Raw genomic sequence first — 12,327 nt, 5'->3', positions numbered from 1 at the left:
GGGGAGGAGACAGAAAGAAAACAAGGGTGCAAGAGAGAAAGAGAGCAGGGGATAAAAGGAGAGAGAGAAAATGGGCTGTATCCAATTAGACGCGATAAAGCGAAAAGTTAACGTTGGTGAAGTTTCCGCACACTTCAGGGCTTTTGGTGCAATATTTTTGCATCTTTTGTCTATGCTCGCTCCCCTTTTTTACACTATACTATTACAAAAGACGTGATGCGGCATTCGCCCGAAAACGGTCCTTGGTGTAACCTGAGAAAAGTACAGCAGAGTTTGGGGAAATCTGTCTGTACCCCATAAAAGGCTAATGCTGGGCATACACTATGCAATTATCTGTCAGATATCTGTCCAATCTGGCTGGTTGGAATGAAAACCTGGTAATGTATGGGAGCAAATGACAGTCGTCCATATGGTCTTAAACACTGGAAAACGGACAAAAACAGTTGTTCAAATTGGTTAAATTCATTTGATTTAACCATTTTTTCTGAACGACCATTTTTTTATCTTGTTTTCCAGTGTTTGTGAGCAAATAGTTGACTGTCATTTGCTCTCATACATTACCCAATTTTCATTCCAACCAGCCAGATTGGACAGATATCTAACATATAATTGTAGAGTGTATGCCCAGCATACTGTAACTGACATAGGAAATCACTTTAGAAGTTTTTTTAGTGGACCTAATAGAAGTATTTTGGGTTCTTAAATTGTGTCAAATGGCTGTTATATGCATTTTTGTGTAATAGTGGAAAAATGATAAAAAAATATTTTTGGGGGGCAAAACAAATGCTGCAGTTAAATTAGGGGTACAAAAAATGGGTGCAAGTATATTTTTGTGCCATAAAAGTGATCTTTTAAAAAAAAATTAAAATACACCTGGTGCAGTGTGTAACTTCTAGTATATACAGTACAGTAACACTAATATACAGATATAAGCAACAACAAAGCCATGGCTATATGTATCATACTCAGTTGTTTCCCCTGCCAACTGTTATATATATATGTTACAAAATATATAACAACTGTTACAAAATATATATAATGTATATAGATAAAAAAAATCATACAAACTCGGCACTCACTTTTCAAAGTGTAACTCCTTTAAATACAGGGAATGTTAGTTCCAAAATATTACAATAATTTGTCAAGCTGACCAAGCACGTCTAGGTCTTCCCTACACTGACTCTCAAAAATATTAGCATTGTTTTTCCACATTTGGCTCCAGCTAACACACAGATTTTAAATACAAATTATAATTCATCCATGACTATGGGTCCTGGTTTAAAGAGACAGAACCACGCCCAGGCATATCAGTTAATGAACACCTGGGAATAAACAGACACAGTTTGTCTTACATTTGAAAAGCAGTGTGCCCTAGAGAGTGTGAACACACATTTTTTTTTTTTTTTTTTAAATAACAGGCTTACTCCACAGCACTCAACCATCTGGGGTGCCCTTGGTATGTGACCACACCACTTACATAAAAATATCATACAAACTCGGCACTCACTTTTCAAAGTGTAATTCCTTTATATACAGGGAATGTTAGTTCCAAAATATTGCAATAATTTGTCCAGCTGGCCAACCACGTCAAGGACCTCCCATCTGGTCACACTTTCTAAGACACCCGGCTTTTCAAATGTAAGACAAACTAACATTCCCTGTATTTCAAGGAATTACATTTTGAAAAGTAAGTGCCGAATTTGTATGATTTTTTAATGTAAATGGTGTGGTCACATACAGTACCCAGGGTACCCCAGATGGTTGAGTGCCGTGCATTAAGCCTGTTATTTATGTATATAGATAATGTATGTAACATATATACTATATATAATATATATATATATATATATATAGTATATATACAGTATATATGTATTATATATATCAGCCGTAGGACCAGTGCAATTCATGTGTCCCGATTTAAAGGGGTGATATGTCAAGCCTTGAGAGAAAGAAAGAGAGAGCGCATGTATGTATAAGTCTAAACTTACATCTTCAAAATGTTACATTATATGAGCAATCTGCACTGTTTTCTGTGTATATACTATTTTTGCTCTCATGTTATCAAAAGTTTTGCAGGTTTCTTGGTAAATTCTTCTACATATGCCGTCCCTATGTGTTACAATATAGTATGATAGACAGAGCATACGTGGGGTAGAGACATATACACCTGCTGCCAGATCTGTGTGACAGCACTGTGTACTCAATATACAATACACTAAACACAAGACAGGCCCAGTACATAGTGATCATTTTACATCAGGTGGAGATAGTAATGATTGTGTTTTATCATTTATATTTTTGTAGAACACAAAACATTAACTAATATTTGTCTTTATTTCCCACTCAGAAACGTCTGGTTCTTCTAATGGCTGCAGCAATAACCCTGACACTTGCCAGCAGCTGTGTTTGCCTAAACCCGATGGCAAGTTCTCATGTGCCTGCACCACAGGATTTAGTCTGAGCGCTGACAACAAAACGTGCACGCCGTACAGCTCCTTCATAGTAGTGTCTATGCTGTCAGCAGTCAAAGCCTTCAGCTTAGAATCCGCAGATCACTCTGAAGCCATGACGCCAATAGCCGGGCGCGGTAGGTGTTCTTTTCTTCTGTAGACCAGTAGTTATATTGGATGTAAAGCAATTATTAGGTGCACAATGCAGAAATAAACATTACAGTGATAAGACAAATACTATGGTGTAAAACAGACTACACTGACCGTGACCTGCAGTGTCCCAATATTACTGCTGGCAGCAGACTTGATTTAGTGACAGAAAATATTTCTAAAGAGAATTTGTGGTAGATTTCTATAGAAACTTGAAACTGTATGTTATATATGTAAATGCAAACTTTTAGGGGCCTATTCGTCATCACGAATGGGCCTGTTAGACGTGCGGAGACGCTAGTTTCCGCATGTTTTATTATGTAATGGGCACGTTCATTATTAGGGGCCCAATAGGGACACATAATATTCAGCTAACTCTGAAAACTGAAAGTTTTTGGCATTTACTTCATCTTCAGATGGGGCTGACTCCTGGGGCCTTAATCCTTCCTATGGTAAGGAGTTTGGCCTGGCGGAGCGGATCCCTCCACCTACTGCGGACAGCTTGTTCTTTGGCTGTGCACATGTGAGACCTCAGGTCACATTACACATGTGCAGAAGGCCGGCACAGTCCGGCAAGTAAACTTGCTACTGAATTAGCAGTGTTAGTGGATCGGGGGACAGCTGTTTTTCGAAGCAGCTATCCCCACACTGGAACAATACTAATTTGCCTCGGTAATTATGTGTCCACTGCCGTAACTCTTGCCGATTGAATATTTAAATTATCGGGGGCCAGATAGTATTCTCGTTTCAAACAGTTTTTGTACTTTATATTCATGAATTGGCTTTATGTTAGGGATGTGCAGGCTCGGATAGGTTCGAGTTTGCACGTTGAGTTCGGATTTTTCCCTCCAAAAAAACGGAACTCAGAAAGAGGCAAAACGTCATCTTACATGGACGAACATCATCATTCCTGGACAAAAGTCCAGGAATGATGATGTTCGTCCATGTAAGGAATGATGATGTTCGTCCATGTAAGATGACGTTTTGCCTCTTTCTGAGTTCCGTTTTTTTGGAGGGAAAAAGCCGAACTCAACGTGCAAACTCGAACCTATCCGAGCCTGCACATCCCTACTTTATGTACATATTGGCAAAAACATTTAGGACAGATTTTGCTCCCCACTATCCCATATGCCATGCTCCATTTGTGTTGTTAACCGATTGTGGTACTAACAAGGCTGGTATTGCAGGGTTAGAGTCAGAGGACACAATTGGTATCCAAACTCACGCATTCTCACTTGCGCTGATTGTCTCAAAATAACTGCCTCTGGCTGTAGCTCTAATGTTATAGTAGTATGGTAGACTCCAAGCATATGCCATTATGGGAAGATTTATTGGAACTTCTAAAGAGTACAGGTGAAACATTTGCTCATAGCAACCAATCAGCTTATAACTTTCATTTATCAAGTACATTCTATAAAATGTCAGCTAGAAGCTGACTGGATGCTATAGGCATCTTTTGCTCCTGTCCCATGAGAGTGCTGTGACTTTAGTTTAAGCTTCTGTCCACCTTACCTACCTAGCTGAGCTGTATGCAGGATAGGGTGCATTGTTCTTTCGTAGTGTATATGTAAGACACCTTCATAGATGAGGATAAATTCTGTATTTATTTTCTACAGGTCGTAATGCTCTCCATGTTGATGTCCACATGCCATCTGGTTTCATTTACTGGTGTGACTTCAGCAGTACGGTATCTGCATACAATGGAATCCGCCGTGTTAAACCCGATGGCTCCTATTTCAGAAATATTATAACAAGTGGTATTGGGAGAAATGGGATCCGAGGGATTGCCGTCGACTGGGTTGCAGGTAGATTAAACCTAACAATATATTTGTATAGAAATCTGCACAAAAATGATAAGCAAAAAAAAAAAGAGGCAAAAAAGCCAAGTTAGTATGTAGTCAGGGGCATATCAATAATGGGTGAAGGGTGTGCGAGGCACACGGGCCCCTGGGTCCAGGGGGGCCCCGCACCGCACACCCTGCACCCATAGTGTACTTGCCTCTCTGGAGTCCCACGTCGGCACGAGGGGCCGGCGCTGTAAAAACATCTGGAAAATGTCCACTGCGACCATTTTCCCGTCATTTGTGCATGCGCAGTACAGGGACAATGGCCCCCGTGGCCATTTTCCCGGTGACATGCGCTATAGACTCCGGGCACACTCTAGTGCCCAGAGTCTATAAATGCGGCACTGGCTGCACACAGCTCAGTATGCTGCCGGCCGCCGGAGGGAGAGGTGGGGGCCCATGTTGGAGACTGCACAAAGGCCTCCTCCTCTATAGAAACGCCCCTGTATGTAGTGAAACAATAGTCATAATAGTCATAGCTTTGCACATTATTTAATGATTTTTTTTTTCTGGAATAAAATTGCTGTCATCTACAAAAGTGTAACAATCATCTTAAAATTCCATGTGTAAATCATTTGAGGTCGTATGAAAAAACAGCCCCCTACCACTTTAGTACCACTACCTTCTGTACTATATACTTTTTTCCAAAATACTTCTTTGTTTAGACTTTTGTTGCTTAAATAAATCATAATAATGAGGTGATAACTAGATTTTTATACTTGCATTAAATACTTTTCTGTAATAAAGTGCTTGTGACACAACCATGGGGATTTAGAGCTTCCGTTAGGACTTATGGCGCTTTTAATATAGTTAAACTGTTTGTTCTCCTCCCTCTTCTATATCTCCATCCTGCAGGGCACTCATTTATTTTATAAAGCACACCCCACAGGGCACAACAGGAAAAAAGTGTAAACTAATTGAGAGAAACAACATCAACCTCCCAAAAATTGTTTAGTTGGTAAACTTTAAACTAGAGCATGAGAATGGTGTGTGCTCAGTGTCCCCCAATGGATTCAGAGAAAAGGAATTAAAACTACAATATTCCCATTTATCCGATTGGGGAGACTGGATCATGGGGATGCCCCAAAGTTGCCTCTTCAAATGTAAATGCACAGAGTTGTGGTGATGGACCCACAGATATACTGAGAATGTCTGTGTACCATGGCAGTGGCACTCTCTGCTGTCAGGTATACATCGGCAGACCCAGAAACACCAGCCTTCTGGGTGAGAAACAGATTAAAATTCTGATAAATTATAGTCCAACTGTGGGACTCCAATATCTGTGCTGTATTCCCTGATGCAGGGATGGTGACTTTGCATTGATTAACAGATCATCCAGGTATGGAATGGTCATTACCATCTTGTATCTCAGCTGTGTCACCTTGACAGTAATAGTCTTCGTAAAACTAAAAACCCCAGGAGCTACACCAAAAAGCAGTACCCAAAACCAAAACAGGTGGGACTAAACCAACTGAATCCCCATATACGCAACCATTGGACTCTGTATTTTTGGAATGTAGATCCAGGTTGCTGTAGGCTGACTGTGACTTACAGTACTTCCCCTCAATCAGAGGGTCATTTACCTGGCCATTTTCCCAGCATTCAGTCTGGTGCTGCTGTACCAGTCTGTGAGACCCAGTCACTACCTCCATGTGTAGTGATGGGGTCTCCCGGTATGACTGTCCCACAGGTATGTCACCTTCTTAACTTGCACGTAAAAAGTGAGTTTGGCAAATACATTAAGCTGATACGTAGACTGTTAATCCTGCTGTATACTGTATCTCACAAATAGTTTTCTCCTTGTCTTTCTGGCTAATCAAAGAACAATGTATTGTAACGTGCTGTGCAATAAAGCCCAAAATGCAATAAGCTCAGATTTGCTGGACCTCGCCTATGTCCAGCGATATAGCTGATACATTTAAAGAGGCAATTACTTTTAAGGCAAATGCTGGTTTGCCTTAAAAGTAATTTTCCGCTTTAACCCTAGTGGCTGTATCGCCCAAATTTTGCCGGGGACCAACACATCGGAGTCTATTACATTTGGGCCATAGAGATTGTTTATATTAATTTAGGTGGGTGAATTTCAAACCTTGCAGGTATTACATAACTTAAGTCGTTTTTTAGCATTGGTCAGTTTTGTGATCCTACAATTGTAAAAGTAGTTTGTTATCCTTTTTTTTCCAGGAAATCTCTACTTCACCAATGCTTTTCTGACAGAAACCTTCATTGAAGTAGTTCGTCTCAACATTTCTTATCACCGTCGTGTCCTACTGAAAACTACGGTGGATATGCCCAGGCATATTGCGGTAGACCCCAAGAACAGATACCTCTTTTGGGCAGATTACGGACAGAATCCCAAAATTGAACGAGCCTTCCTGGATTGTACAAACAGAACAGTTTTGGTGTCTGAGGGTATTGTTACACCGCGGGGATTAGCCGTGGATCGCAAGGATGGTTATATTTATTGGGTAGATGACTCTTTGGATATGATTGCAAGAGTTCGAATAGAAGGGGGTGAGACAGAAATAGTACGATACGGCAACCGTTATCCAACGCCTTACGGAATTACGGTTTTTGACAACAGCATTATCTGGGTGGACAGAAACTTAAAAAAGGTATTTAAAGCCAGTAAGGAACCTGGCAACACTGAGCAACCAACTGTTATCAGGGACAATATTAATCTCCTTAGAGATGTTACCATGTTTGACAGAAGTTTTCAACCAGTGTCACCCCAGGACATTAACAACAACCCGTGCTTGGTGAATAATGGAGGTTGTTCACACTTTTGCTTTGCTCTGCCTGGCACACAGACACGGAAGTGCGGTTGTGCCTTTGGGGCACTAGGGAGTGATGGAACAAGATGTGTCATTTCCACAAACGATTACTTGATCTATGCCCTTGAGGGATCCATTAATAGTTTACTTCTGGACCCTGAGAATCACAGTCCTCCTTTCCCCAGGGTGAATGTTCCTAGGACATCAGTGGCTCTGGATTATGACAGTTTAGATAATAGGGTGTACTATACCAGGAGTGCAGGAGCTGGACGTAGCCAAATTCGGTTCTTTAGCCCCTTGGATATAACTCAACACACAACTGTGGCATCAGGTATACTACTGTATATGTAAAATAAATCTGTAATGTAAAAAAATAAAACAAAAATAATTGTAATAATTTTATTTAATACAGTATGTTGCACATCAACCAAGTCGACCTAACATGCCTTTTAGTATTTAGACTCACTTCATAACCATGTTTTGTGATTTATCCTTTAGATTTAGGAGCTCCGGATGGGATAGCGTTTGATTGGATCCATAAAAGGGTTTATTACAGTGACTATCTAAACCAGACCATTAGCTCTATGGCATTGAACGGGTCTGATCGTACTGTGATTGCTCGTGTACCGCGGCCTAGAGCAATCATGCTGGATCCTTGCAGAGGGTAATCCTAATTTGTTGCTGATTATTGTGTCTCACTGCATTTCTTCCTGCAATCAAATATTGCAGAACACTGGAATTGCAATTACTGGGAAGCAACAGCAGGAAAAGTGTTTAAGGGCCTGATTCACTACGGATCGCAATACTTGGTTCACACGCTGTTCAACTGCGATAGCAAGCCACACAACTGCGATCGCAATGCAAACTCAGCACTACATAAGGTCGCCCACTCTACTATATCACATCCGTAATAGCAGAATAGCGAAACCATTGGTACAATTGAGTACTACTGACACACACTTGCACAAGCCCTAACCTTACTCAGAAAATTCTAACAGCCACACACGCTATGAGAACTCAGGCTGCATAGGCTATCGCAGTGGAAGATTTATGTACGCCCCTGCAACGGCATTGAAACGCACTGACACACCTGCGTTCGCCCGACCACCGCCCCGTCACTACCCACAAACGGCACTTCCTGTCAATAACTCTGTGATGGGTCTGTATAGCTTCTGCGATCGCAGTTCCGATTGCAGTGGCCGGCTCGCGCAGGCGCACTGCCATGCATATGCATGCGCAGAACGCAACAATCGGAGATTGCGTGCATCTTAGCAACTGCAATCCAAGCTGAATCAGGCCCTAAGCTTGTTGTGCTGGGCAGCATATGGGGGTGGAACCCACCAGTTTGGGAGACAATTGGAATAGAGTGTTGGTCCTTATGTCAGAGTGACCATTTGGAAAGGAAGAGGCATAAGCTTAATCACATGGAGGGTTTTCAGTACTAGCATTTTAGTCCCACTTTGTCTTTCTTTTGTCCAAAACGAGAAATTCTGTGACTAGGCAGAGCTTATTCATTTATTGCCTGAAAAAAAAGTGACTAAGGGCCTGATTCAGGTTGGATCGCGGCTGCAATTATGCACGCAGTCTAACTGCGATGATATGCTAATCAATTGCGATACCTATGTCATCGCAGCACTACATAAAGACGTCCACCTTACCTTACACACATCTTTAATACTTTGCAAGACTGCGAAACCATCGGTAACATGGAGTACCATCGGAGCCTCATGCGCACTTGTTCAAGGTCAGTCCTTACTCAGAAATTGCTAACCTCGGTACGTAGTGAAAGCTCAAGCTGCGTATGCCATCGCAGTGGATAATTTATGCACGCCCCTGCAACAGTGTTCATATCCCCTTGCAGGCCTGCGTTTCGCCCCCTGTCACCTCCTCCAAACGGTACCTGTCAATCACGCTGCGATGGGTCTGCATAGTCACTGCGATCGCAGACCTGATCACAGTTGCTGTTTCACGCACGTGCACTGCGATGCATACGCATGCGCAGGACTCAACAATCGGCCGATAGCATACGTAATCGCAGTTGCAATCGAACCAAAATCAGGCCCTAAGCTCTCTAATGACCAAGTAAAATAATATCGGCATTAATTGGTTTTAGGATGCATAATTATTAACTACAATGTTACATACAATAGAGCAGTTGTTTTGTTTGCTATTGGTATGTTACATTTCTATGTACAAGTCATATGTTAAAGAAATTAATTTTATCGTGCATAATAAAAAGTTGTCTATGTTTTCAATGTATTAGGTACATGTATTGGACTGACTGGGGCACAAATGCGAAGATAGAAAGAGCTACTCTGGGAGGAAATTTCCGCACAGTTATTGTAAACACTAGCCTGGTATGGCCGAATGGACTTACCCTTGACTACGATGAAGATCGGCTTTATTGGGCTGATGCAAGTTTGTATGTACTATGTCTCTAAATCACAGGATTGCACATAACAACATATTACACCCATGGTTTGGGATTCTGTTAGCATGGAAACATTACGTCTTGTTTATTTTACACTGCCAAAAATTGCGACTGCAAATAACTTCATTGTGGACCATGGCCCTCTTTCAGAGCCGTACGCTCTGAGCAGAGCGCACGCTCTGAATGAGGGCCGGCCTCCATGAAAATGGAGCGTCCTCCTGGACGCTCGTATAGCTGTGGGTCACCACCCACAGGCTATACGAGCGTGCATTTTGATGGCCGCGATGGTCTTGACCATCGCGACCATCGAAACTGCGAGCCGGAGCCTGCGGTTGAGGTTTTCAACCGCATGCTCCGGAGTGATTTTGGCTCTATCAGAGCCAAAATCACTCCCACTGACATCACTAGTGATGTCAGTGGGCCGGCTTCTGACGGGAGGCGTTCCCGTGGGAACGCCCCCGTCAGGGAGGCACGCCCCCGGCACGCCTACCAAAGGGGGCGTGCTGTCAATCAACATCGACAGCACGCCCCCTTTGATCAGACACAACGAGCGAAGGACTTTCCTTCGCTCGTCGCGTCTGGCGCATGTGCACGACGGAGCTCACTCCGTCATGAGCATGCTCAGTCCAGAACATCGACCCACTTGCGAGCGGACAGCCGCTCGCGAGTGGGTCTGAATCAGGCCCCATGTACTGTAAGTCAATGTTTCTGCATCCCAATAGAAGATTTCTAAATTGAATCTTCTTTTTAAAACCATAGGGAAAGGATATTTTAGTTGAGTTCCTACATTAATTTTCAAGTGGGTGGTGCAACAGCAGAGGAGAGTGGAGATTAAGAAAGTGCAATAGTGCTAAACTACATTCACTTATTGGATATGTAAGCTCTGTTTTTCTTGACAGAGACCTCCCATAGTGCTGCAAATCTATATGCCTTCAAACTAGTTACACACAGGCTGTAAAATTGTTCTTGGAAGTGTAATATATATTGTAACATTCCTTTGCTTCTATATTTTGGCCTCTAAACAGCGTCAAGTAACCAGTATGCTTTCTGTGTGTGTTTTTTTCAAAACAGACAGAAGATAGAACGTTGCTCTTTAAATGGCACAAACCGAGAAGTCATCATTAGCACGGCAATTTATCCATTTGCTATGACTCTGTATGATCAGCACATTTATTGGAGTGACTGGAATACAAGGAGCATATACCGGGCCAATAAACACGATGGCTCAGACCAGATTGTCATGGTACAGAACCTGCCCCAGCGTCCGATGGATATTCACATCTTATCTAGAAGCAAACAGCAGCAGTGCGCCAGCCCCTGTGATCAGTTCAATGGTGGATGCAGTCACATCTGCGCACCAGGTACAATATATATATATATATACTAGCTGTTGTCTGTAGCATTTCCCACGAAGAAATTGCTCCTGACAACATTGTGTTTTTTTTTAGGTGTTCTAGTTGTATTGCTTTGCATAGGGGTTTTGTCGCAGGAGTGGCCCACATGACCAACAACACTATACAGACAGGTGCCCTCACCCACCACTCACACCCTGTGCACAGACTGCTATGTAACCTATCCTATTCACCCACCACTGACAAGTATGTCACTGTGTGCCCTGTGCAGAGACTGCGATGTAGCCTATCCTATTCACCCACCACTCATACCAATGTCACTGTGTGCCCTGTGCACAGACTGCTATGTAACCTATCCTATTCACTCACCACTCACACTAATGTCACTGTGTGCCCTGTGCACAGACTGCTATGTAGCTTATCCTATTCACCCACCACTCACACCAATGTCACTGTGTGCCCTGTACACAGACTGCTATGTAGCCTATCCTATTCACCCACCACTCACGCCAATGTCACTGTGTGCCCTGTGCACAGAATGCTATGTAGCCTATCCTATTCACCCACCACTCACACCAATGTCACTGTGTGCCCTGTGCACAGACTGCTATGTAGCCTATCCTATTCACTCACACCAATGTCACTGTGTGCCCTGTGCAGATTGCTATGTAGCCTATCCTATTCACCCATCACTCACACCGATGTCACTGTATGTTCTTTGCACAGACTGCTATGTAACCTATCCTATTCACCCACCACTCACACCAATGTCACTGTGTGCTCTGTGCACAGACTGCTATGTAGCCTATCCTATTCACCTACCACTCACACCGATGTCACTGTATGCCCTGTGCACAGACTGCTATGTAGCCTATCCTACTCACCCACCACTCACACCAATGTCACTGTATGCCCTGTGCACAGACTGCTATGTAGCCTATCCTATTCACCCACCACTCACACCAATGTCACTGTGTGCCCTGTGCACAGACTGCTATATAGCCTATCCTATTCACCCACCACTCACACCAGTGTCACTGTGTGTCCTGTGCATAGACTGCTATGTAGCCTATCCTATTCACCCACCACTCGCACCAATGTGCACAGACTGCTATGTAGCCTATCCTACTCACTCACACCAATGTCACTGTGTGCCCTGTGCACAGACTGCTATGTAGCCTATCCTATTCACCTACCACTCACACCGATGTCACTTTATGCCCTGTGCACAGACTGCTATGTAGCCTATCCTATTCACCCACCACTCACACCAATGTCACTGTGTGTCCTGTGCACAGACTGCTATGTAGCCTATCCTACTCA

At 42.9% G+C, this 12,327-nt stretch overlaps 1 protein-coding gene across 1 annotated transcript in view; it reads left to right on the top strand.

Moving 5' to 3' along the window:
- LRP2 (LDL receptor related protein 2) overlaps positions 1-12,327 on the top strand; it is a 310,836-nt gene that overhangs the window by 176,761 nt on the left and 121,748 nt on the right. The window contains exons 38-43 of the mRNA XM_088474855.1: positions 2,351-2,590; positions 4,220-4,408; positions 6,632-7,552; positions 7,720-7,885; positions 9,485-9,643; positions 10,724-11,013. Coding sequence (XP_088330981.1) covers positions 2,351-2,590; positions 4,220-4,408; positions 6,632-7,552; positions 7,720-7,885; positions 9,485-9,643; positions 10,724-11,013 — 1,965 coding nt within the window. The remainder of the gene's footprint in view (positions 1-2,350; positions 2,591-4,219; positions 4,409-6,631; positions 7,553-7,719; positions 7,886-9,484; positions 9,644-10,723; positions 11,014-12,327) is intronic.

This window comes from Taudactylus pleione, unplaced genomic scaffold, assembly GCF_031769625.1.
Source record: "Taudactylus pleione unplaced genomic scaffold, aTauple2 ptg000156l, whole genome shotgun sequence".
In the NCBI taxonomy this organism is placed as follows: Eukaryota; Metazoa; Chordata; class Amphibia; order Anura; family Myobatrachidae; genus Taudactylus; species Taudactylus pleione.
This window is presented reverse-complemented; position numbering and strand designations above follow the sequence as displayed.